Below are 25,440 nucleotides of genomic sequence, written 5' to 3' on the forward strand. Positions count from 1 at the left end.
AAGATATCTGTGATACGATAAATTTTTTGTTTGTTGCTCCTTTAATTTAAATAGATTGAATTTGACACCCACATAAATAGTTTATATCCGTAGGCCCCAAAAACAAGAATCACAAGTCACGAATCATTATTATGAGATTCTTTTGCTCTGTTTAAATTTCTCTTGACTATTATAAATCTAATTTGTTTACATGTCAACATTCTAGTGATGGAAACACGATTTTTCTATTGATTAAAGTAAAGCAATGATTATGTGACAGTAAAAATAGCTAATCATCTCATAAACTACTTTTTTATACTCTCTCCATTTGTTCTTAGATTACGTTCTACACTTTTCACATAAAACAAAATAGTTTGTAAAATTTCTTTACTATCTCCATTCATTAATTGACTTAAAGAATAAGTAAGTTGAATTTATTAACTAAAAAAATAGTAAAAAGGATAAAAAAAAGTTGTTATCATTATATTTTTCCTAGTTTTCTGGTATATTAGAACAAAATATCAATTCCAAAACGTCTTTTTTTAAAAACGAACGGAGAGAGTAATAAGCACAATCTTTATGGGTACATTTACAAAAATTTTGAGACTTGCATACTTAATTATGAGATACGAAAATAAACATGGTTATTCATGAAGTTGTTAACTTTGTTAATTTAATCATTATTAGCACAATTAGTTACAAACGTGGCATTTTGTTTTTTTGTATTTGTATTTTGTCTTCGCTCCAACAAGTAACAATCCACTTAACTCCTTTGCTTCCAGTATTGACGAGTTCAACGTCAAACAAACAAGTTAAGTCAAAAAAAAAGTGACAATTATAAAAGTTTGAGGCAGAAAACGTAATAATCTTAAATCTAAAGACCTAAAAAATAAAAAGATTAAAAAGGCAATTATAGGATTCTTTCACACGATTACACGAACTAAAACTAGCTCATCATCAGTATCTCTCTCTCTCTCTCTTCCCACAGTTTCCTGCTGTAACCTCTCTCTCTCTCCATGTGGCCATAGTCTTCACTGCATCTTCCTCGCTCTCCTCTCTCTTTTTTTCCGCCAGATTTTTCTCTGATTCACATCCTTTCCTCGAATGATCGGTAAGATTCTTCTCTTCCCCCCACTGTTACGAGCTTCCTCTGTGTGGATCTTACTGTTCCCTACCGACAATTCCAATTCGAATCACGCGTCTTCAGTGATTGTCTTCTTCTTCCCTTTTCTAGTTTTGTTTGTTGCTAATTTGATGCTGAAATGGCTTAAGTAGCGAGACCTTGAGCTGGAGATTTTATGTAAAAAGAGTTATTTAGCTAGTTTTCCCCAAATTTGCTTGCGTAAGAGCTGTTTTCTTGATGTTTCTGTAACGACCCCGCTGCTGTGGGCCTCCTACGTCCGTTTACTCAGCCTGTGGGCCTCACTTCGTGAGAGGGTCAGTGTGTTAATTTTCCAAAGGCTCGAAAGTCGTGTTTACTGTATGACTTTCGAGACTTCGGAAAATTAATGCACTGCACCACCCGTCGCCGAAATGGGCCCACGGGCGAGTGAACGGACATGGGAGGCCCATTAGCTGCTGTGGGTGATTGTTCTTTGCAATTTACTATCTGTTGTCATGTGTTTGATTGATTCTGCACTTCCTTACTTGTTTTGGCTAGTAGATTGCTTCCTTAATGTATGTTAATTTGTATTGGTTTTGGTCTATTGGCAACGCACCAGGTTGAGAGAAGATGGTTTCTGAGACTTGGTTTCGTAATCTGTGGAAATTCCCAAAGAAGCAACACGAAGGCCATAAAGAGAAGGAGGTGCTCGGAGTATTAGCCTTCGAAGTCGCGAGCTTACTCTCCAAACTCGTTCATCTATGGCAGTCTCTGAGCGACAAGAACGTCGCCAGGCTTAGGGACGAGATAACACGTTCCACTGGTATCAAGAAGCTAGTTTCGGAAGACGACGACTTCGTCGTGAGGCTAATACGCGACGAGATGATGGAGAGCGTCGAGAATGTAGCGAAAGCTGTTGCTAGGCTCGCTAGCAAATGTAACGATCCTAAGCTGAAGAGCTTTGAGAGTTGTTTCGGGGAGATGATGGTGACGGGAGCTGACCCGTACGGGTGGCAGTTTGGGTGGAAGAAGATGGATAGCAAAGTGAAGAGGATGGAGCGTTTTATTTCGTCTAACGCGAGTCTTTACCAGGAGACTGAGATTTTAGCGGATCTTGAACAGAGTTTCAGGAGGATGCTGACTAGCGAATCTGCAACCGATAATCTATTGGAGTGGCAGAGGAAAGTCGCGTGGAAAAGACATGAGGTGAAGACTCTCCAGGACGCGTCGCTTTGGAACCGTACTTATGACTATACGGTTCTTCTCTTGGTTAGATCGGTTTTCACAGTCTTGACTAGGACTAAACATGTTTTTGGGATTAGTTACAGAGTAGAGGCTAGCGATGTTAGCTCTGCGGATTCTGATTTCATTGGTCGTAGCCAATCGGTTTCTACTATTTTGACACAAATGTCTCATCAAGCCGAGAGTACTGGTCCTCCTAGATTTGCTTCTGGTCCTCTTGGGAGATTCACCGGTCCAGCGTCAGGCTCAGCTGCTACGAGGTCAACGAAGATGGGTGACTTCCTCTCAGGTTCTCTCAGCACTGAGTCTCCTAAGTCTGGTCCTCTTGTTGCAGAGAAGAACAAACGTTTTAAGTTTTACTCGGGTCAGCTCGGGAAGATCACCTCCAAGTCAAGACCACTTCTCGGAATGGGCAAACATAACAAGAAGATGGGGCAGACTCAGACTCCTGAAAGGCCTTCAGTTTCCTCAGCCAAAAAGCAAACCAAATCCAACCGGTTAACACAGGTTGGCCCGTTTAAAGGCTGCATGGTGTCTCAAGACGCTGTTAATCCTCTCAGCACTAGGACACAGAACGGAGCTAGGAGTAGTAGTGGTGAGCATCATCATCATCATGAAAACTTGACGTTTCCTTCTCGGCCCAAGCTGTCAGACGCTGCTCCTAACACTCTTGGCGCCGCCTGCTTAGCGCTACACTATGCCAACGTCATCATCGTGATAGAGAGATTCGTTGCATCTCCTCACTTGATAGGCGACGATGCGAGAGACGACCTTTACAGCATGTTACCGGCGAGCGTGAGAACGTCGCTGAGAGAGAGGCTAAAGCCCTACTCGAAAAACTTGAGCTCTTCCACGGTATACGATCCAGGACTAGCGAAAGACTGGACAGACGCAATGGCGGGGATCCTGGAATGGCTTGGTCCGTTAGCTCACAACATGATAAAATGGCAGTCGGAGAGGAGTTACGAGCACCAGAGCTTGGTTTCGAGGACGCACATAGTTCTTGCGCAAACCCTTTTCTTTGCGAACCAGCAGAAAACAGAAACCATCATTACTGAGCTTCTCGTTGGGCTTAACTACGTCTGGAGATTTGGGAGAGAACTTAACGCTAAAGCTCTTCAAGAGTGTACCACTAGTAAAACCCTTGAGAAATGTTTGGACACAGACAAGAAGTGAATCTCTCCAAGACTACATTATTGAACACTCACTCCCGGGAAGACCAAACCGTGGGGACGCAGCTTGGACCAAACCCAAAAACGAATAGCTGTGACATTGGTCGATTACCACGAGAGGTATAATGATGTGAGCTCCTCTTTCCTTTTCTATTCTGCTTGGTGGATTGCGAATTCTTGACTTGTAGTAGGTAAGGTTGTATATTGTTTCTACGATTTTATTTGTGGTTGAGATGCATACTACTACTGCATATACGTATGTGCAAAGGTTGTTTTTTGATTTTATGTAAAATCCGATACAGCAGAATCCTTAAACTTCGGGTTTTCAATTTCCGATTTGTTGAAGTTGTCTGTATTATATCATCATTCGTGCTTGGTGTTTTCTCTTTCGGTCACAGTTTATTCGTATGTGATTGTGGGTTTGTGGAAACCGCACTTGCATAGTTGGCCAACTTGAAATGTCCAAATCTCAACATTCAGCATACGTTTAGCCAAAAAAAAAAAAAAATCATTCAGCATACCTATACCATTTAATATACTTTATTTGAGTATTTTAGCACATAATGCAATTTCATTTGACTTTATATCATAAATATACAAGTTCAAATTCAGTTTATTGCAATTCATTTGGGATATTATAATAATGGATTTGAATGATTAATTTATTAGTTAGATTTGTATAGTCTTTTTATATTAACTTAATAATAGAGTTTACAAAAGCCAAATAAATACCCAAAATTACACACTAAGGGCATGATTAACTCCGATCTCTTAGTCGTGGTTCTTAATTCATGATTTGACATTTTTTTTGTTTTTTTTATATATTTTTCGGCTAAAAGACGGTTCTTATATCTCTAATTTAATAGACAGTTCTTAACTTTTTTTAATTATTCGAAACTAAGAATCTAATTAGAGACCGGGGTTAATCATCCACTTTATATCAGCCAGCTGTCATAATTGATATTTAAGATAAATAAAAATCAATATATAAAGTTATAATTTAAAAAAACTAACAAAAATCATAAATAGGTAAGAAAGATTAATAAACAAATAAAAAGTTAAAAAAAAAAAACGCAAACGTTTCCCGTAACTACGTCGTATTTGGGAAAGTCGTGGCGAAAAGGCAGCGTGAAGAATCCCATTATTGTTTGTCACCGTTGAGCGGCAGGTGAAAGGAAGCCTTAAGCCTCATCACCGTCTCCGTTTCATTCCGATGACGGCGCCGTTAAATTCCCCTAGGCGATTACGATCGCTGCGATATTCGTCGGAGAAGATGGAAGGCACCGGGAGCTGGGACGTGATTGAATGGAGTAAACTCGATGTAATGCTCTCTCTCTCTCTCTCCCTTGTGACAATTCTTAGCTTCTCTCTCGCGTAACCGAATTGAGCAAGAAAGATGAGAACATCGTTATTGTTAGGGTTAATCGATTGAAGCCTAATGATTTTTACATTTACTATTTATTCTCTGGTTTTGTTTGGAGGATCAGCCAGCTTCTTGGTCAAGCTCTTTTTCAAACTTGGATTGCTTGCTGGAATCTGAGAGGATCACCTTCGAGGTATGTCCTTTGTTTTTTTATCAAAATTGGATTCATTTGAATTGGGAATTTTATATTCCTGTATAATGATAAGAATGCTTCAGTCAGGTTCTTGAAAATTAGCAATAAATAAAGCTATTATGTTTGCCTCTATATTAAAGTTCTTTTTGATTTCAGTGTTGTGGAGTTATCCTTGTTAACACCCACGAGGCGGGGACCCTCTTGCTGACTAACTTCCGTATTCTGTTTCTGGTATGACTTGTCTTTCTTCTTTGTGTTGACCCCTTGTAATGTTATTGCCGTTATGAATTGAAGGATATATTCCTTGTTTTTTCTGTGTGAAGACTGAAGCAACCAGAAAGCTTGTTCCGCTTGGTACTATTCCACTGGTGGCTATCGAGAAGTTTAGCAAAATGGTATGTTTTGTTATCTTATCTTTGGAGGAAGACAGCATTGTTTGATTGATTTTTGTGAAGTTAGGCTCTGGATTTTAATTTCTATGTAAGTCATTGGTGTTGTATTTAGGTGCTGAAAGGTCAATCAAACAGACATCACTCCGACAAGAATCCACCAAAACGTCTTTTACAGGTCACTGGTATGTTTCTGTGTTGCCGTTGTTACTTACCGGGCAGTAATGTTGGTTGAAGGGATTTTGTTACCGTTTTATCTATTACCTGCAGTCTGTTACTTTGAGTTTAATTATTGTGAATGATGTGCATTTTGCAGGCAAAGACATGAGGATAATTGTCTATGGTTTTCGACCTGGAACCAAGCAGGTGAAAATTTGTGACTTTGTTCATGTTATCCTGCCTTCTTCATTGCTCCTTGAAACTTATATGATCCTATGGGCATACATTTGCAGAGACGTGCTGTGGTTGATGCAATATTGAAGTGTAGCAACCCAGAGAGAGTGTGGGATCTTTATGCTTTTTCATGTGGGCCTTCCAAATTCGGTAACAAAAACCCAAAGGAAAGATTGCTTAATGAATATTTTCGGCTTCTCGGGAAAAGTTCACTAAAAGCGTCAAAGAATATGATTGAAGATGGTTCATTCACACTGTCCAATGACTATTGGCGGATAACTAACTTGAACTCGAATTATGACTTGTGTCAGACCTATCCGTTTGCTTTGATGGTTCCAAAATCAATTAGGTAGGATATGAAAAAAAAAATCAATTTGGTCTCTGCCAGACTTTGAGAGCTTCTGTGTTCGTGTTTGAGACCGGCACAGAATTTTTCTCTTCAGTAACTTGGCATACCACTCTTTCTTTTTCTTCTCTTTTTTTTGGGTTTAAACTGTAGTATAGACATGAATAAATTATTGCATGTTTTATGTCAGTGATGAAGAGCTAATCCAGGCGTCTACTTTCCGGGCAAAATGTCGCTTGCCCGTGATCTCGTGGTGTCATCCGGGTAGAAATGCTCCTGTTTTGGTACTTCCATTTGAATTTCGTTGGCATAGCTTCCTTATTTACATATTAGTTTTTGAAATTTATTGCAGGAAGTGGAGCTGTGATTGCTCGCTCATCACAACCTTTAGTTGGTCTGATGATGAACATGAGGAGGTATATAGAAGCTTAATTCTGCACGATAATTTAATTTCTTATTTTATCAAAGTGCTTGAAGTGGTGCATTCTGAAGTTTTGATATATTTGCCCCATTTTCAACAGTAACTTTGATGAGAAACTTGTTGCTTCATTCTGCATTCAGTTGGCTGGTCACGAGGGAGCACAACGGTGAGCTTCCTATGGTTTTTCTCATTTGGATTTAGTGATCCCTTTTTATCATCTTTAGTACCATGACACTTCCATGTGCTTGCCTTTCTTGCGTGTTTTTTTGTTTACTGAAAGAGAGTGCTAGTAAACATAGAATCGCATATGCATATACCCTGGAGATGACCACTCATTGTTGGCCCCATTAGACGTGGCATTATTTTCTGAAATATATAGAAAGGTCTATATGGGCAGAATACAAATATATTCTGTTGGTTCATATCTTCAATACGGATGAACGTTGATACTTTGTAATAAAAAACATGCACTAACGCTCGTTTTGTTTTTATGCCATAGCAAGCTTTATATCGCAGATGCAAGACCTAGGAAAAATGCATTAGCAAATGGGGCAATGGGAGGAGGCTCAGAATCATCTTCAAATTATTTGCAATCCGAAGTCTGTACATAACCTAAGTGGTTTGAAGCTCAATATTTTGTCTTCTGAAACTGCTTATTTTTACTGACAGTGTTTCTCTTCAGATTGTGTTCTTTGGGATTGACAACATACATGCAATGAGAGAGAGCTTTTCCCGCCTTAGGGATTATTTAGATATGCACGGTACAACATCATCCGATGGGACATCGTCATTCTTGGTAAGTATTGAATTCCAGGAGACTCTGTATTGTTAGTTGGCAACAATTTTGTAAGCAGGCAAGTAGGATATGCTTCTATTGTGTTAAGCTTAAAGCATGTGGACATGATGTTACATCAAATTTCGAGTGAACTTCCTCTTCCGTTGCTAAAGGTTATCTATTTTTGTGAAATCTATAGAGACATGGTGGCTGGACTTGGAGTGGAGGTAATCTCAGTAGTATGTCTGCGTCAGTATCCTTACTTGGAGAAAGTGGTTGGTTGAGCCACATCCAGAGCATCTTAGCTGGTGTGGCATGGATTGCTGCACGTGTTGCGATGGAGTCAGCATCAGTTCTTGTGCACTGCAGGTTAGCTATCTTAAGGCCACATCACCACTTAACTGTTTTATTAGGCGATACCAATGTTTGTGTTAAGACTGAACAACTCAGCTGGTTTAAGAAAACAAATCAATTTTTTTTTTTTTTGAACGACAGAAAACAAATCAATTATCATCTGTAAAATCATGCAATTTACTTTTCTCAGTAAAACTGCTCTTATATCTTGACTTGTGATGTCAATGTACAGTGACGGCTGGGACAGAACAACTCAGCTGGTTTCTCTTGCATGCTTACTGCTTGATCCATACTACAGAACATTTGCTGGGTTTCAGGTATTCATCATGCTATAGTTTTGAATTTTGTGTTAATGTTATCGTTGTGACTGAATTTACGTAAATTCTTATCGATTTCAAGTTTAGATGCTACCACTTCAGATGTTCTTACCAGCTAACTAATTACATAAACTACACCTATTAGATTTTTGTTTGCTAACGAAGTCTTTCTACTATTTTGAATTGACATCAGGCTCTTGTCGAAAAGGATTGGTTAGCATTCGGTCACCCGTTTTCAGATCGTATAGGAATGACTAACGTTTGTGGATCTGGTAATTTTGAATCACCAATTCAGACTTCTTCTGCCAGAAGCTACCCTTCATCTCCAGTGCCGCAAACTTCAGGATCAGCAGCTGCTCAACCTTCTAGCTCTTCACATGGGCTGAACAATTATTCTCCTATATTTTTGCAGGTAGGCAGCTCTTATGTGCAAATGATCTATTCTTTTTTGGTGTGGCAGATCTACCAACAATATTTGAGTATGCTCACGTTTATGGTTATTGGTATGTTTGCAGTGGGTTGATTGCGTTTCGCAGCTAATGCGGATGTATCCTTGTGCTTTCGAGTTTTCTCCGGTATGTATATAGACTCTGCAGATGTCTGAAAGTTTCATGGTGAGATTTTATACTAAAGCTATTCTCTACCCTTCAATATTTTTTGTTTCAGACTTTCCTGGTAGATTTCATGGACTGCTTGCTTTCATGTCGTTTTGGGAACTTTTTGTGCAATAGGTAACCCTCTGGTTTGAAACCATCTTCGGTAGTGTAGTTGTAAAGTTAGAAGTTTATTACATTAGTTGAAAGTTATGTGGGTTGAACAGGAAGTGATCGTGCTTTCTTGATGATTGCAGTGAAAAGGAGAGGCAGGAGTGTGGGATTTCTGAAGCCTGTGGATGCCTATGGGCTTACTTGACTGATCTGCGTTCCTGCAGTGGAACTTCTCATGCCCATTGTAATCCAATTTATGATCCTTCGAGATATGATGGCCCGTTATTACCTCCTGCAGCTGCTCTAGCACCGACTCTCTGGCCCCAGTTCCATCTTCGGTGGGCTTGCCCTGTGGAACCGATCGCTGCAGAAACCGAGGTCCAATGTAGAGCCATGACCGTTAAGTGTTCAGAAATGAAGAAGGTAACACATCCTTCTTAACCTGTTCTAGACCAAAACGGAGTTCTTTTCTTGCTTCTTAACCTGGCCGGTTTATTATTGTCTGCTAACTTGTTTGGGGTGCTTCTTGTGTGTCGGATAAAACAAAACTGGAACAGGAGAAAGAAGAAGCAGAAAGGAAGGTGGATGCGTTGTCGTCTACAGTAGAGTCACTGAGAGAAGAGCTGCTTAACGAAAGAAATAAAAGTCTTGCAGCTAGAGAATCAGCAAAGAGAGCTATCGAAGAGCGTGCAGTCATATCACGGGTCGTGCAGTCACTCGGCTGCAAGGTTAATGTCGCAAAGAACGGAGAATGCACAGTTGAAGTAGGAGACGGGCCACAGAAATGTTCTCACTCAATTCCCACAAAACAATCCGAGGACAGTAAAACAGATGTCTCAGAATCTCTCTCATCAGTGAGTGAACAAAAAGTATGTGAAGCATTGTGTCCGTTGCTTGCAAGAGGAGAAGGAACGTGTCGCTGGCCTGACGCGGGTTGCTGTGCTCAGATCGGGAGCCAGTTAGTTGGGCTAAAAGCAAACTTTGAAGCATTTGATAAACTCTCCATCTACGACAGCTATTTCACAGCTGAATGAGAGTCTCAGCAGATATCATCGAGGACTTGTGTGTATGTTTTTTGACAGAGTAAAAGCATAGCAACAGCAAAGAGGATCATAACCATCAATAAACCCGAGAGCATTTTGGAGTGTGGAGGAGCATCTCGGGAACTAACTTCGCGTATAGCAAATGCGATCATGGTCTCAACGACCTCTGGCTTCATTGTGAAAGTTAGATTATCTGATTGTTGTTTTGTTTGGTTGATACTTGATAGTGACTTGAGGATTGATGTTAAAAGTAAATTATCTTACTGAGGATGATAGAGTTGATTATATGGTTTAGTTCATGAACTTTTGAAAAACTTGGACTTATTTTTCCAGTTGATTTTTCGTCGTTTCTATCTAACAATCTAGTGGTGGACAAATGAATATCTTCGAATGTCTGAGCTTGTAGCTATGGACAACGACAAGGCCATGCGTCACATGATCGCAGTTTCGTCTAAAAGTTAAATTTGCCAACACATAAACAATCGTTTTCTATAAAGCAAACAAATATTTTATTGTACTTAAAAAATCAAGTATTAAATTCGTCACAGATTGGAGTTAAAGACTTGACATATTTTTCTCGTTAGTTAGTAGTATATATCATATCATAAGTCACAACCAGTCGAAATAAATCGGTGGTTATCTCAATTGATAGGAAGGTCTTAGGTAGGGTGTTTGTGTATCTTATACTGTCAAAGTTTGAGAACAACTTAACTACGTAAGAAGTGGAATATGGAAACATTTAATAAAATATAATAAACTGACCCAAATAAGATAAGGTTAGTAAATCAAAGCATGAAACTGATCATGCATGGTCCATAAATGTCGCATGAGACTGATCACTGATAGATGACTGCTTTCTACTACCTACTTGCTTTTTATCTCAAAAACTGGAAAAGTTATTTTATTGTGCGTCCAAATTCAAACTTGAACCAACGTAGAACATATGTAAGTTTTAATCTTAGTCACCAAACGTAGTTATTACGTTGGTTGGGTCGGTGTCTGCAAAATTATGAGAGTTTTTGTATCATTTAATTTTGGGTTTTAGAAAGATGATCAGTCGATAAATTAATTTATTCTAGTGGTTAACTAAAAGATGACACAACACCACATTCGAATTTATTTGATGATACACGTGTGTTGCCATTAACACACAACACAACCAACAAATGAGATAGAGAGACCATGGTGCGAATTCTTTGCTTGTGGTTTCATTTATCAATATTTGGTTTTGTTTATGACTTTATGAATATTCCACGTTCCATACTTCTAAAGTTTTTTTTTTGGGTAAAATGTTAAATTTTATACCAATTTTAAAATTTTTGACAGAAATTACAAACAAAAAGAACAGAGTAACCAAAATCTAAAAACTAAGACTAAGTAACAATAGAAACCAAAAGATGGACATAATCGACAAGAACACATGTAAGCAGTCTAGAAAATTCAACATGTAGAAACACCGATTCCAAACTTAAAACTCGGACATTTGTGTTGTTGCCACAGATCTAAAGTCCTCATCATCGTTGCCACGAACACCACCATCCAAGGTCGCCCTCAAAACCTCGAACACGGGTAAGAGCCTACAGCTTCTCCGAAGACTAACACAAAAACGAATGTCCATCCATACTTCTAAAGTTAGTCCTCGTTTCATTAATTAAAATAAACATTAAATAACATATGTGAAAGATGCCTTGAACCATTGCATACAAAAAGGATAAATGAAAAACTATATGATATATATGGAGAGTACGTTGATAGGTGATACTTCTTACAAAAACGGAAACTATTTTCAAAATGTAAAACAAATCAACTCTATGAAACAATCAATCTATTTAGCAAATCTCTCGTTTTATAATTATTTTTAAATATGCTCAAACTTTTTTCGTGGAAACAACTTTAATTTTGATTGTATCTATCTATAAATAGTAAAGTAGTTGGTACAGGAGTTATAGTTCCACAAAATTAATTTCAAACAAGAGCTCCCCATATCACTCTCTCTCTATAAAAAGCCGTACATGTCCTACAACTTCTGACACAACTTAAGAAACAAAACAAGAAAACACAAATACACTTTCTATGGAGCTCTTTTCACTCCCTTCTCTGTTCCTTATCTCCACTCTACTCGTCTTATACATCTCCAAGTATGTTCTCAACAAAAGAAACCAACGAAACTGTTTCATGCTTCACTACGAGTGCTACAAAGGCAAAGACGAGAGAAAACTCGACACCGAGACTTGTGCCAAGATCGTTCAACGAAACAAGAACTTAGGTCTCGAAGAGTACAGGTTTCTTCTCCGCACAATGGTTAGTTCCGGTATAGGAGAAGAAACGTACGGCCCAAGAAACGTCCTTGAAGGTAGAGAAGCCTCTCCTACACTCCTCGACGCCCACTCCGAGATGGACGAGATCATGTTCGACACCCTCGACAAGCTTTTCCACAAGACAAAGGGTTTAGTCTCTCCTTCAGACATAGACATTCTCGTCGTCAACGTCTCTCTCTTCGCTCCATCTCCTTCTTTAACCTCGAGAGTCATCAACAGATACAAGATGCGTGAAGACATCAAGTCCTACAACCTCTCGGGGCTAGGGTGTAGCGCGAGCGTTATATCGATAGATATAGTGCAACGGATCTTCGAAGCTCGAGAGAACTCGTTTGCGCTTGTGGTTAGCACCGAGACGATGGGTCCTCATTGGTATTGCGGTAAAGATAGGTCAATGATGCTATCAAACTGTCTCTTCCGTGCTGGAGGAAGCTCTGTTCTGTTAACCAACGCACCACGGTTCAAGAACCAGGCCTTGATGAAGCTTGTGACTGCCGTCAGAGCCCACGTGGGCTCGGACGACGAGGCCTACTCGTGCTGTATACAGATGGAAGACAAAGATGGTCACCCAGGGTTTCTCTTAACCAAGTACCTCCAAAAAGCAGCTGCTCGAGCCCTAACCCTAAACCTAAAAGTCCTTCTTCCTAGAGTCTTGCCACTCAAGGAACTCATCCGGTACGCGATAGTACGTGCTTTTAAACGAATAACCACCACGAAAGGAGAGTCTACGAGCTCGGGAATAGATCTAGACCTGAAAACAGGTCTAGACCATTTTTGTATTCACCCTGGAGGAAGAGCGATTATCGAAGGTGTGGGTAAAAGCTTGGGGCTCACGGAATTCGATATCGAGCCAGCGAGAATGGCGCTTCATAGGTTTGGGAATACATCTTCAGGTGGTTTGTGGTATGTTCTTGGTTACATGGAAGCTAAGAAGAGGCTGAAGAAAGGTGACAAGATATTAATGATGAGTATGGGAGCTGGATTCGAGTCTAACAACTGTGTTTGGAAGGTTCTTAAGGATCTTGACGATAAGAATGTTTGGGAAGATTCTATAGATCGATATCCTGAAATGTCGAAGATTCCTAATCCGTTCTTGGAGAAGTATAATTGGATCAATGATGATACCATGAGCTTTGTTCGTGTTTGAGTCATCCCAAGCCCAAGTAAGCATAGATAAGAAGAAAAATTAAGATGGAGACCTTTTTTCAATATATAATTTATGAGTAGTCATAAGAAATGTTTCTTTTTCAGGTGTTATTGTTACTAAATTTGGGTTATTTAGAATGTTTAGAGCATTTCCAATGTAAAACTCTATTTTTTCTTTCAAAATAGAGTAAAAGTATTATGGAGTGAAAATACTTCGATCCTATTCCATTTCTCATTCTATAAAAAATAAATTACTCTTTTATGGCGTGAAAAATGGTGTGGAATGAAGCATTTTCTATTTCATATTCACTTTTACTTCATTTAAAAGAAAAATAGAGTTAGGTTGGAGATGCCCTAGACACGTTGCTATAGTGGATGATTGATTGTTTTCCTTTTTTTTTCCCAGTTTGAACTGAAAATAAAATGTAATAATCACAGTTATTATTATCTTTTGTATACAAATTGGTTGAAGATTTGACTGGCGACCAGTTGGTATAGAGGTAGATATTTACAACAGTGTATTTTAATTTCTTAAGCTGTTTGCATTTACTTTTTGACAAAAGTGAAGCATTGTGTCTAACCCATTTATGAACTGAGAGTGAGCAATAAATTTCATGTGTGTCCCAGATAGTAACTGATAGACAATGTCGTCTATGCTATCTACACATATATGGATTGATGTGTCAAACTCCCCCTGTCATTTTCTTTGAATGCTTTCAGTTTTGTTGTTAGCTTGTGGAAATGTGGAGCCTTGCATAAAAATAGAAACTTGTGGTGGTCCTATGATTTTGCAAGATTAAGGGGAAAGTGAGGAAAGACAATTGTATGGTTGCTATTATATAAAACATATTTTAGAAGAAAATGTTCCAAGATTCTAGTTAGATCAATGTGTCTTGTTACATTACACTACTTATATGATTATATCTTATTTTATAGTATTTAAAATTTATTTAATTTACAACTGACAAGTTCGTAGTTACAAAACTGACATATGACTCTGTTTACTATTATCTGATTTGAATTGAAGTTTTGATTTTATAGAGCTGTAATGTTACGGTAAAACATGTGATGAATCGAGCTTGTTCAGTTCTGATCTTTAAAAGGAAATAAACACAAAGAAAATGCAGAAACAACAGAAACTACTTGTCTCAGCGATTCTGAAGAGTCTCGATTGCCTTTTTCCACACCAAAGCTCTCTGTTTCACGTCTTCAAATGACAAAACCTTCTTTGGCTGCATGCACAATTCAAAAATTTAAGTTTCAGACATCTTGTTGGTAGAGAGACTAGAGAAGACAAAACCTAAGGAAATGATGCCTACCGTGCAAATCTTGAAATGAGAAGGGCTAGTGACTACAACGTTGAGGTCATTCGAGTTATCAGACCAGATGATGTTCCCTTTCACAACTAGCTTCGACGGGTCAACATAGATTAGCTTGGGTTTGTTGGTTAGTATTAGCTGCACCTTCTTGCTCGTTATTTTCTGAAGCTTCTTCACTGCTGATATCATCAGGACCGATTCTCCCGGCTCCAGAAACTGTTGCCTGTTATAACAAAACGTTCACACAAATAAAAACTTATCAGGTTTTCAAGAAAACAGTGGGATAAGAAAGCCTGAATGTGCCCACCATCTCGAATCAAAAGAGTCTATTGAAGCAAGCCGTGTTATGGAACCCGATGATGATTCAGAAGGTGTAGAAGGAGCACTGTGCCCATCGTTATGTGCAGCTGAAGAATCTCCAATATGAGTCGGGTTCCATGGAGAAGAACCATGAGCGTCTTCCCTCTCCGGAGATGCTGTCTGAGACTGCACGCCAGGTAAAAAATAACCAAATCAACAAACAAACAAACGAAACGATAATAGTAACGAGCATCAGAAGCCTACCGCAGGATCTGGGGCTAGTTTTGGAGGAGTCTGAGACCTTAGATTCTTCCAGTCAACTCCCATAAAGAAAGGATGTCTCTTAAGAGCAGCATAACCTTCTGACCCAGCACCTGGTCTTCTGCTTGGATCTGTATCCTGAGAGAGAGAGAACACAACAGTATAAAAGAGTCACTGCCCATATCATTTGACTGGTGATGACAACGGACTTTGATAGTATCTTACCAGCAACCGGTCAATGAGGTCTCTTGCTGCTTCTGAGAAATGACTTGGGAACTTTATATCCCTGGCTATAATTCTTTGAAAAATCAGCCATTCACTTGCGTCTTTGAATGGGGAAGTCCCTGAAAGCATTTGGTAGATAGTGCAGCCCAGAGCCCAGAGATCATTTCTGTTGGTGTTCCACAGTGTGAGGGCCATTGTAATCCAAAGGCAAATTACAAAACAAACAAAAAATCTCTTACCCAAAAGTTGCTGGAGATGAGTTGAGAACCTCAGGAGGAACATAAGCAGCAGTTCCGACAAAAGTGCACGCCTTATCGTCTGTATATACGTCACCAGTTTTACAGAGAGAGGCTTTAAACCAGAATCTGACAATAATTGTCTGATAAGACCTTAAAGCCCATAAATATTAGAAAAGATCATGGACAGGGTCATATTACCAGAAGCAGCATTAGGAAGCACTGTGATCCTGCTATCTTGCATCGGCTTCACACTTCCAAAATCCGCAATCTTGATGTGCCCATCTGAAGTCAGCAACAGATTCTCCGGCTACCATTTAAAGTAAAAAAAAGAAAAAACACTTACGCATTGTAGAGGCCATAAAGAGAGAAGATAGTGGAGTTTACCTTGATATCACGATGTATGAGTCCCATACTATGTATATACTCAAGAGCATCCACAACTTGTGCACTGTAGAACCTAGCTTCTTCCTCAGATAGCCTACCTTTCTGCACAACAACACACATAAATAACCAATCATGGTAATGTCTAGACCCAATAATTTATTTTTCTGAAGCTTTGGGGCCGAAGCCATAATCCCCAGCTCGAAAATACAGTTTGTCCCAGCGGTCACTCGAACTGGGGACCTCTGACACAATAGCCATGGTCATTTCTATTTGAGTTAACGACCTCTGGTTAAACCCAATAGTTATCAAAAGACCATGAAGGTTGTGAGGATCAGTCTTACTCTAGTAATTTGGTCGAAAAGCTCGCCACCCTCGCAAGATTCAAGTGCCATATCTACACATATTGAGAAGACATAAGTTACGGAGAGTTTTGTCTAAAGCAAGGACAAATGAACTGAAATAGAAGAGATACGAACATAGAGAGAAGGAGTCTTGAAAAGTGAAGAAGAGTTTGATGATTCCCGGATGATCAAGCTGATCAAGAACAATCCTCTCGAGCTTCACATAAGCTGTTTTGTTCTCCTTGGTGATAAACTTTTTGTCCATAATCTTTAACGCATACACAGTTCCACTTTCCTTCTTCTTTGCCCTAACAACCTGATTTCAAAAAAAAGCACTCAAAAAGTGGCTAAAGAGATCAAATTTAAATAAAAGTTTGCATTTTGAAGAAACGAATCAATTCAAATATTCAATTAATAACCTTAGAGTAAGAGCCAACGCCGTAGATCTTGCCGAGCTGGAAGTCCTGGATGGTGAAATTCTCTTGGGGAGCTTTGAAGGAGAAGCTCTTGCTTCTCGAGACACTTCCGCCATTGCCTTGAAGGACAAGCTTTGAATCGAATTCCTTCTCCATTGCCAACATTCCCCCCCCCCCTCTCTCTCTCTTCTACCTCTCGATACGACGACACATAATCGATTTCACAATCGAACAGAAACAAAATCAGAGAACCGTTGGATCTGTTGTACAGTGGTGGGTTCCGATTTCGAAATTTGTATCGAATAAAAGCGAACAACTCTCGATTGAAGGGAAAAAGAAAAGTAAGAGAGAGAGAGAGAGTATTGGGAAGAGCAGAGAGAGAAATGAGGGAAAAACTGATGGAGGAGAGAGAAATGTTGTGTGTCACACTTCCTTCTTCTCCTTCTTCAACTTCTTCTTTTAAACTTCTTCTTCTATTAAAATAGTATTTATTTGCAGTAATTTTACTGCTCTCACTCATTACAAGCCTATGTTTCGTTTCTGGATGTTTTGTAAGCCCTGACATCATCCCATTATCTTGCATCATTATCATTTTTTTTTTTTAAGTAAAATGTGAGAAAGTTAATATTTTCTCTTATGTTGGGCTTAAAAATGATTCGGCCCACTAGCCCACTTCAAGTAGAATCCGTCCTTTATCTAAAGCCCACCCATCTTTGATGAGAGTCATGAGACTATGGTCTAAGAGCAACATTATTGGTGGGATGAAGAGAGAGAGGGAGAGAGTCCCTTATTTTGTTTTTTTTTTTTTTTTTTTTTGTTTAGTCATTAAAGAGTAAGGAACAGCCCTTAATTAAGGGCTTTTCCTTTCTCTTTCTTCCTCGGTCCCCACCCCCTTCCCCTAAGGGATGGCTTAAGGCACTCCCAATAATGTTGCCCTAACACTCATTAACTCTTGTAAGCAGTTTTCTTCCTAATCATATAGTGAACGCAGAAGCTTTCTTCATTCCTCATAAACACGATATTCCCAATATTCCATACCTCTCTATTTCCCTACAACAACTTCTAAACATCTAATAACACGACAATATGAGAAATAGAGAGGCTAAAGTTAACATCATAGAACAAAGGGCTACAAAATTCATTATTTGAAAAAAAAAACTACTTACTTGCCCTACAAGTAACAACAACTCCCTCTTTCTACAAATCCCACCCATCTTTCCTCCCACCGAACTCCCACCTCCGATCAGACAAGCTCCCGTACAACTCCGAGAATCTCCGCACACACTCGCTTCTCTTCCTGTAATGCTGATCCGTGTTCCCACTTATCGCCACGCCCGAAAACTTCGAAGTATCAAGAACCAAAGCAGACGGCCTCACATACTCCACCGCCTTCGCCGAACCACTCGCGTTCGCGTACAAGAAGTTCAACAGAACGTCTTCGCAGTTAAACTGCTCGTCCACGAACTCCCGACCAAGCCTCGCCCTCTCCGACTGGTACAACCCAAACGCGAAACCAACGTCCATAAACGCCGCTCCGGTTAAAATCATATTGTACCCTTTATGACTCCTCGCGAATTTCTCCGCGCTATAAGTCATGCTCTGGTCAACGTAACGCGGGTAGTATCCCACCAGTCTCTCCGGATGCTCGCGCCAGACCTTAAACCCCTTTTCGATCTCATCGCAAGACATCATTATATCATCGTCGAGCTCCAGAACGGCTCTGGTTGTAATCAACGGGTCGATACTGAACCTGTTGTTGAGAGAGTTCCTTTTCTCGACTCGGATCCTAACCGGCACGGCGGAGTCTAGCTCGGTCACCTCAGGAGGCGGTCCTTTGTTCCATATCACAACGATCTCTTTAACAGAAGCACATCGTGAGTAGTGTTTCACGTACATTTTGAGGTTCCAGAGACGTGCGTCGTAAGTCATAGTTGCTAACGTGAACTGAGATGCATGGCCTTTGAAAGTGTAAGGCTGAACAGCTCCGCTTCCACCGTATATGTAACTGACGCCTAGGCATGAGAGAAAGACTCCTACGAGAAGTATCAAACCGAGTGCTAATCTTCCTAAGGCCGAGCTAGGCTTCACGAGTCCTCTAAGAAACGGTGGTACTCGGTTTAACCGAGAACACATCCGTCTTAGCTTCCCCGAGAAGAAACCATCAGTTTCTAGATTGAAGAGCGCATCGGTTCTTTTCCCAGCGTAGTAGTTCATACACCATGTCGATGGGACAATGCAGTTCACAACCCCAAGCAAAAACCCGAGTAACACCACCAATGTAATAGCACCTGCGAGAGAGGCGTATCCGAGTAGAACCCTATGAAATAGATCTCCTGAAGTTACACGGTCACCGTCAACAAGACCAACGTATCCACCGGAACTTAGCTGACGCACTTCGAAATGATGATGCCTAAGTCCGTTCCAAGAGTTTTTACCTTTACGGGGCATCTCCAAAGCGAATGGGACTTCGAGTTCTCTATACTCTTCCTTGGAAAGAGTCTCTATTTTAAATACGCGTATCCTTTTCCCGTAATTCTCGCCGCAATCTTGACCCACACGGTAGAGATTCCCATCGTGTAAGAACCCTCTGCCTCCGTTTCTTGCCCCGACGTTTCTTTTCCCGTTGTAGATTGGATTGTTCTTGTGTTGTTTCCATGGGCCGAGAGGAGTGGTGCTGTACCAAATTTCTAGCTGGCCATTCTTCTTGGCTCCGAAGCTACTGTGATCTGATCCGAGTAGCCAGTAGTTTCCTTGGTGGTGGATTATGGTTGTATCGACAAGAGGCTTTTGTAAAATGACTTTCTCCAGTTTCCAAGTTAAAGGGAAGTTGATAGCACGGTAGAGACGAAGCTCTCCTATCTGGCTGCTCTCCGGCATCATGTATATCTTTTGTAAGACAAAAAAAAAAAATCAAGTAAGATATAATAATTTAGATAAACGTTGTTTATTATCAGTGTGTGTGTCTTACTTGTCCGTTGTAGTTGAAGACAAATGGGAAAGACAAGTGCCAAGGCTCGTCCAAAGCTATACCAAGAGGCTTCCACGTTGCTCCTTTGTCAGTACTTTCCGCAACTCCTATGTCCCCTTGCAGTGTGATGGGGTTTTTGTTTTCAAAGAAGAGGTAAAGAGTATCACCCTGTATTTATAAGGATAAGATTTGACAAGGCTGGTCAGAAAATAAAAAAGACTTTGGTCACTTGCAACAAAGATTGTATTCATGAAGCAAGTAAACAAGATAACCCAAAGATCAGTGTGTTCCAAAAATTACTAGATGATATTTAGACGTTTTATAGAGGATTATTGTTTAGGTTGACGACTAGACCGATTTTTTATTTTTTCAACATCTAAACTGATTTTTATTGAAATTTTTTTTTGTTTAGACCCAATTTGCGCATATACAGATTTTTAGAACACTGACAGAGATAGTGCATATACCTGAACATAGAGAAAGGGGTCAGCTATAAAGTTGCTTGGGAAACCAGAATTGGTCAAAGAGGCACATGTTAAAACAGGGTTAGCCACAGGCCATGCTGCACTCTCGTTCCTCCATACATTAACCTGTCTCCCATCACCCACAAAAATCACCAAAAAAAATGCAATTATGATTACACATTCATGAACCCTAGAATGATCTGTAACTGAAGGTAGATTTCAAAGACTCACAGTTTCAATAGGTTTAAGTGTGAATGGAGAATCGCCATAGTAAACGCCAACAGACCATGAACCCTCATTGTCCTCTCTGCAGCCTAGCGAAGACGACGACACATGATATGTACGTCCTATATGCGGTGGAAACGCGAGCCACGCGTACGTTAAGGCCACCAAAGCGTATAGACCAAAGCAGGAGACGAAGAAGAGAAAACGCCGTACGGAGGAGCTTCCACCGTAACTGGAGAGGTATCTGTAACGGTTGTGATTGTGGACGTTCTTATGCAAACTACTTTTTCCGACGATCTCCGCCGTCTCTTCCATCATCGGAATGTTGAAAAAACCGATTTGCTTCCTCTCTCAGAGTGTGATTATCCCCGTGTATTCTAATGAATTAATTTACTTGCTAATTCTCTTTAATTCAAAATATTGATGATTCTCTATTAAATTTGTTTGAATATTTTCATTTAAGGTTACAGAATAAAAGATCTCTCTCTGTATCTTGGAATTATAAAGGTGACGAGTGTTAATGCAGAAGCGGAAACGTTATTACTTGGCATGTTCGTCTTTTTTACTAAACTACCCTTTAATATCTTTACTTTATCGTTCACATTGGACGACACGTGCAAACCTGCCGCTACACGCGTGGAGACCAGAACCGGCTGCTTTCGGATGACGTTAGTGTTTTCGCCGGTTTAATTCTCCGTGTCGTTTATTACAAACGTCGTGGTACAACTTATTGATACATGCCACGAATTTAGTAATGAATAACATTGGATACTATGAGATATGCATTTAATGTACGTGCTCTTTTACTCGTAAAACTAGTGTCAGACGATGGTTTGGTGGCGTCAACTATTTTCCGTAACCGATCCAATAGTGGAAATAGCTTACCTAGTAGGCTAGTAGATAGATGTTGATCCAGTTGTATTGTTTTGTTTTATCTTCGTTAAGAGAGAGTTTCATATTCACAAGCAAAGTATAATGGCGTATGCCAAAATGACTTAAACATAATGAGTTTTTTTTTTTTTGAACAAAGGTTTGAACTTGCTCACGCACACACGAATGTACATATGCTTCATCAGATAACACATAGGATCATGTATCTTTTTTTTTGAACACCAGGATTATGTATCTTATATGTTTTCTTCTTTATGAAGCTTATTAATTCTCTGTGTTACTTTAGTGTGTGAATGACTCAAGACCTACCCCTTAACTATTTTCGGACAAAACTTGAATTTATCAATAATCAATTATCAGGAAATAACAAAAATAGTTATAATATAAAAATTGGATAGGTCATATCTATAGTCATTGGATCCTCCTAAAAAGATCTACTAAATTCATCGAGTTGTTTTTGTTTGTAACATATATTCATCGATTTGGACCTCCATATACATCAGTTGTTTTGAAAATATTTTAGACTGAGCATATTTATTAGAATAGCATTCCTATAATATAGTAAATTCTAAACAATGCATCAATGACAACCGCTCATAGAGTCATGGTTGTTAGATAACTTTTTCTTAATTCGGTATACATTACATTGATAGCTCTGTAGTTTCTTAAAAGAATATTTTCTATAAAAATCATACTACCCGTATAGTTTCCAAAAAGCCAAATCTTTTAAAGCATCACGCACTATAGTGTTCTGTGGTTCTTTTGTGGTCCATTTTGTTTTTCCTATGTATCGAATTCGTTAACCGAAACTAGAATAGTTATGAATCTTTGAGCAGTAATGTAAACGATGCAGAGCTAAAATAAATGCAAATAATACAACTACTAGCATATGTGTTACGTTGGATACATGCCTAAATTTCTAGGTCAGATTCACAAGTGTTACAAGTACATTTTGTTCGGTTTACGATGGATATAATTAATCTAATATCCAAAACTTACATAAGCAGCCATAATAGTAGCCAGAGGAACCGAAACATTGTCGTCTATTTGATCCGTGATGGGTAATGACTCGACCAACGTAGCGACCATTGAGACTATCGCGACTTTTGTAAAGGTCGTTTCCCAGTTCATGTGAAGGTACCCAAGGCTTGAATAATAGTAAAGTAATCTGCATAATTATTGTAATAGAAAGAACGTTTTGGTTTATTTGCAAGTCTGCCCAATTTTAAAGAGTTGTTCACCAAGAAGAGTAGATTTTTTTTTTGGTCAAGAAGAAGACTAGATTATATGAATAATCAGTTGTGGGTTTATTTTTTTACCCGATGGAGATAATGAAGCCGAATATGAACATGGAAATGCTTCCTGCCAAGCTCTTCCTTGGGTTGTAAGGTATCTTTTGTGATCCAAACTTGCGTCCCATAATATCAGCTATTCCTACAAAGAGACATGTGTTTTATATAATTAACAAATTATGATAGTTATCTTACAGATGACAAAGAAAATGTATAGAATTTAGTACTTAATCATATTTTAACTAGGCTAAAAGTTTTGAGTATTTCAAGTGTCTGAGTGTTAGAGAGTCCTTTACGGTTCTCCATTGTTAAGGTTTAACATCCTTAGATAACCAACGATATTATATTTTTCATGAAACCTCCACCATGTTGAAACCCAATGAGTCCAAGAAACCCTAGTTTTCCGGTAATATTTGAAATCAACCTATTATTTATATATAAGGATCGCGTGTATAGTTGTTGACTTGTTTACACTACATATATCACATACGTATCAAATGCAAGAAACAGCGTTAGTCAATCAAGAAGATAGCCTAAAAAGAGAGAGATGTATAACTGATAAGAAAATTTACCGTCGCCACCGCACATCATGGCCAAGGAGATCATACCGATAGGAGAATCTCTCCAGAAGAAAACCGCAGAGACGAGAAGGGCTAGAACGTAGAACAATGGACCTCTAAGCAACTCTCTGGGGGCCGAGTTGGTTGGGGAAAACAAAACAAGAAATATGTAATGAGATTCTTGAAAATCATCAGGAGTCGGACAACAAAGATATAAGGCTAAACAATAACAACTTACTCTGGTCTTCCTTCTCTAGTGACGGATTTAATCAACGTGGAATTGGGGGAGACAGATAATCCATTGACAACAAGCCTTACGCAATTCACTAATGGAACTAGAGCAGCAAAGTATCTAGCCTCCTTCGATGGGCTAAACTTATTTAAAAGATGAAGAAAAAACAATCATGTTGCTGATTTTTCAATAGATAGGTTTCATTGGTTAGTATAAAGAGAAAGGCACACCTGAAGATTGGCCACGAGAGTACAAAAAGCAGACCTGATAGTATATGCACAAGCTTTCTACTAAATCTCTGTTTCATCAAAAACAATTCAAGAAAAAAAAAACGTCACTAGATAATCAAAATCCCCATCCTCACAAATCCAGAGCTAAAACATGAACTCACATCAAAGTATACCTTAGTCTCGTTTCATGTTTCTAGTTATTATTACTGCAACAGGAACTTCATTCAGACAGCCAACAAGAGTGTACTCATTTTTTGGTTTTGTTCAAAAAAAGAAAATAGCAGAAACTAAAGTGGTGGATAGACCTGTGAGATCACGTTTCGCTTCGTCAGACTCTCGAAGCTTAAGACAAGCGCGTAGGCTCCACCAAGAACTGCCCCGGTAGCTCCAAGGTCATGCAATAGAGAAACCTTCGTAACCGCGAAAGAGATCAGAGGGTGGCGAGCGCGTAACTGACTCGACGAGCCGATGAGGTAAGGATAAGAAACCGGAGAACAGAACGGGAGATTGGTAGCTGTGTTCCAGAACCTGGAGCTGCTCCGACATAACTGATGGCTAATAGGAGAAAAAGGAATCTTCGCCTCCATTTCAACCGCCTCGCCGGCAGAAGCAGAGCTGAGCTCCGAGAGCGATGAATTGTGAGGCGGAGAAAGAGGAGACGTTTTGAGAAATCGAGAAAACTATGCTATTAATTCGTTTTTTGTATTTTTTATTATTTTTTTGGGAGGTTAGTTATTAGAAATGGAAACGGGTTAAACAGAAAAAAAAACTAGAAATAAAACATTATCTATGATGTGTCACTTTCTCATTGGTCAATGAGAATCCGGAATCTGACTCACATGACATGACCAGTTCGTTTTTTCTTTTACTTGATCTAGTTGGGTACTCTGTCCTAACCTAGTGGTGGCAACAGCCAATGGGCATGGCCTATTTAGGGAAGTGTTTCTTCTTTCTCTCTGTACAATATTTTTTGGGCTTATTGTAATATCGGTTTAATTACTAAGGTTATGTTTTATTTTATTCTAAAATCTGTCTATTATTTATAGGTATTGGATAAATTTGTAGAAATAGTTTAGCATTGATTTATTTGGCTTTAATTGATTACTTATGAAAGTTATAAATACTACAAGGTGAAATTATTTTAGACTGTATTTTTAGAATTGATATACTTCATAAGTTCAGAATGGTTTATGAGCATATAAGTTCACCATTTTTCGAACATTGTTACCCGAGACTACTATCTAATCCGGCCTTGGCTGGAACTCTGACTATGTTTTATTGTTTAGACATATATGTTGGAGACTGTAGACTATCTTACTAGTATATAAATTCGAGTTTAATGCCGAAATCTAGAAACAAGACAAGTGAAATAAAATACTTAATCCCGAATTCACAACAGTATCTTCAGTTCAAAAAAAAAATAAAAATTCACAACAGTATGTATAGCTATTAAATATGGACCACGACATACGGATGTATATGTACATTTGAATTTTAAAACACTGATTTCTCAGTGAATGGCACCAATGAAGATAGATATCTGAAGAATTAGAAGACCACTCAAGATAAGACACTAGGTAAACAGTAATAGATCATGTGATTATGTGAGAGTTCTATCAAGGACCCCAGTACATAATCGATTAACAAAGGTACAACATACGGAGAACATGCATGTGTGTTTCATAACTTCGATTTATTGTTTGCTGAAAAGACATCATATAGAATATATACGTGGCTAAGTCTAACCCGTTTGAAATGATCCTATCTACGCACGTTTTCGAATTGGTAAATCACTCATTTGTTTAGTTATGGTATTATGTTTTATTCCATTCT

General features: G+C 39.0%; 6 protein-coding genes across 7 annotated transcripts; 3 read left to right on the plus strand and 3 right to left on the minus strand.

The window, feature by feature from the left end:
• Positions 1–899: 899 nt before the first annotated feature.
• On the plus strand, positions 900–3,840 carry LOC106372502. The gene is made up of 2 exons (XM_013812723.3): positions 900–1,090; positions 1,701–3,840. Exon 2 carries the CDS (start codon positions 1,712–1,714, stop codon positions 3,497–3,499), a length of 1,788 nt encoding a protein of 595 aa, XP_013668177.1. The 5' UTR covers positions 900–1,090; positions 1,701–1,711; the 3' UTR covers positions 3,500–3,840.
• Positions 3,841–4,555: 715 nt separating this feature from the next.
• LOC106372501 (phosphatidylinositol-3-phosphatase myotubularin-2-like) lies at positions 4,556–10,110 on the plus strand. Its single transcript, XM_013812722.3, has 19 exons — positions 4,556–4,816; positions 4,983–5,051; positions 5,208–5,282; positions 5,375–5,446; positions 5,556–5,625; positions 5,757–5,806; positions 5,893–6,182; positions 6,370–6,443; positions 6,532–6,595; positions 6,701–6,766; positions 7,100–7,199; positions 7,283–7,396; positions 7,575–7,744; positions 7,962–8,046; positions 8,240–8,458; positions 8,562–8,621; positions 8,713–8,777; positions 8,897–9,176; positions 9,311–10,110. The coding sequence occupies exons 1-19, from the start codon at positions 4,709–4,711 to the stop codon at positions 9,785–9,787; spliced, it is 2,508 nt and encodes an 835-aa protein (XP_013668176.1). The 5' UTR covers positions 4,556–4,708; the 3' UTR covers positions 9,788–10,110.
• A 909-nt stretch (positions 10,111–11,019) lies between these two features.
• Positions 11,020–13,488, plus strand: LOC106372504 (3-ketoacyl-CoA synthase 19). Its single transcript, XM_048742621.1, has one exon. It carries the CDS (start codon positions 11,870–11,872, stop codon positions 13,259–13,261), a length of 1,392 nt encoding a protein of 463 aa, XP_048598578.1. The 5' UTR covers positions 11,020–11,869; the 3' UTR covers positions 13,262–13,488.
• Positions 13,489–14,275: 787 nt separating this feature from the next.
• On the minus strand, positions 14,276–17,311 carry LOC106372505 (3-phosphoinositide-dependent protein kinase 1). Its single transcript, XM_013812726.3, has 11 exons — positions 16,749–17,311; positions 16,465–16,645; positions 16,330–16,382; positions 15,989–16,090; positions 15,803–15,911; positions 15,605–15,683; positions 15,366–15,531; positions 15,144–15,278; positions 14,887–15,065; positions 14,580–14,802; positions 14,276–14,492 (listed from the first exon to the last, which is right to left on the minus strand). Exons 1-11 carry the CDS (start codon positions 16,908–16,910, stop codon positions 14,409–14,411), a joined length of 1,473 nt encoding a protein of 490 aa, XP_013668180.1. The 5' UTR covers positions 16,911–17,311; the 3' UTR covers positions 14,276–14,408.
• Positions 17,312–17,728: 417 nt separating this feature from the next.
• Positions 17,729–20,931, minus strand: LOC106370688 (glucosamine inositolphosphorylceramide transferase 1). Its single transcript, XM_013810684.3, has 4 exons — positions 20,409–20,931; positions 20,181–20,303; positions 19,714–19,881; positions 17,729–19,631 (listed from the first exon to the last, which is right to left on the minus strand). The coding sequence occupies exons 1-4, from the start codon at positions 20,718–20,720 to the stop codon at positions 17,943–17,945; spliced, it is 2,292 nt and encodes a 763-aa protein (XP_013666138.1). The 5' UTR covers positions 20,721–20,931; the 3' UTR covers positions 17,729–17,942.
• Positions 20,932–22,154: 1,223 nt separating this feature from the next.
• On the minus strand, positions 22,155–24,351 carry LOC106372506 (phytol kinase 1, chloroplastic). Of its 2 annotated transcripts, none has more exons than XM_013812728.3 (6): positions 23,913–24,351; positions 23,608–23,675; positions 23,384–23,515; positions 23,158–23,273; positions 22,613–22,727; positions 22,155–22,461 (listed from the first exon to the last, which is right to left on the minus strand). In XM_013812728.3, exons 1-6 carry the CDS (start codon positions 24,192–24,194, stop codon positions 22,275–22,277), a joined length of 900 nt encoding a protein of 299 aa, XP_013668182.1. In that variant the 5' UTR covers positions 24,195–24,351; the 3' UTR covers positions 22,155–22,274. The 2 variants fall into 2 exon arrangements, with proteins under 2 accessions (XP_013668182.1, XP_048598579.1); XM_048742622.1 differs by having other exon boundaries at positions 22,613–22,721; positions 23,913–24,325.
• Between the last annotated feature and the right edge of the window lie 1,089 nt (positions 24,352–25,440).

The sequence above is a fragment of the Brassica napus genome, chromosome A10 (genome assembly GCF_020379485.1).
Source record: "Brassica napus cultivar Da-Ae chromosome A10, Da-Ae, whole genome shotgun sequence".
Classification (NCBI taxonomy): Eukaryota; Viridiplantae; Streptophyta; class Magnoliopsida; order Brassicales; family Brassicaceae; genus Brassica; species Brassica napus.

Bases quoted from the DNA above. Each gene is read 5' to 3' on its own strand.
- LOC106372502 (XM_013812723.3), top strand. From the start codon at position 1,712: ATGGTTTCTGAGACTTGGTTTCGTAATCTGTGGAAATTCCCAAAGAAG.
- LOC106372501 (XM_013812722.3), top strand. From the start codon at position 4,709: ATGACGGCGCCGTTAAATTCCCCTAGGCGATTACGATCGCTGCGATAT. The intron at 5,283-5,374 runs GTATGACTTGTC...TTCTGTGTGAAG, and splicing joins ACTTCCGTATTCTGTTTCTG to ACTGAAGCAACCAGAAAGCT. The intron at 6,444-6,531 runs GTAGAAATGCTC...AATTTATTGCAG, and splicing joins GATCTCGTGGTGTCATCCGG to GAAGTGGAGCTGTGATTGCT.
- LOC106372504 (XM_048742621.1), top strand. From the start codon at position 11,870: ATGGAGCTCTTTTCACTCCCTTCTCTGTTCCTTATCTCCACTCTACTC.
- LOC106372505 (XM_013812726.3), bottom strand. From the start codon at position 16,910: ATGTTGGCAATGGAGAAGGAATTCGATTCAAAGCTTGTCCTTCAAGGC. The intron at 16,091-16,329 runs GTAAGACTGATC...GTTGTTGTGCAG, and splicing joins TTTTCGACCAAATTACTAGA to AAAGGTAGGCTATCTGAGGA. The intron at 15,279-15,365 runs GTAAGATACTAT...TCTCTCTCTCAG, and splicing joins ACCTCATTGACCGGTTGCTG to GATACAGATCCAAGCAGAAG.
- LOC106370688 (XM_013810684.3), bottom strand. From the start codon at position 20,720: ATGATGGAAGAGACGGCGGAGATCGTCGGAAAAAGTAGTTTGCATAAG. The intron at 20,304-20,408 runs GTGAGTCTTTGA...GATGGGAGACAG, and splicing joins CACTTAAACCTATTGAAACT to GTTAATGTATGGAGGAACGA. The intron at 19,882-20,180 runs GTATATGCACTA...TTATAAATACAG, and splicing joins ACCCCTTTCTCTATGTTCAG to GGTGATACTCTTTACCTCTT.
- LOC106372506 (XM_013812728.3), bottom strand. From the start codon at position 24,194: ATGGAGGCGAAGATTCCTTTTTCTCCTATTAGCCATCAGTTATGTCGG. The intron at 23,676-23,912 runs GTCTATCCACCA...TTGATGAAACAG, and splicing joins AGCGAAACGTGATCTCACAG to AGATTTAGTAGAAAGCTTGT. The intron at 23,516-23,607 runs GTGTGCCTTTCT...AAATAAGTTTAG, and splicing joins CTCTCGTGGCCAATCTTCAG to CCCATCGAAGGAGGCTAGAT.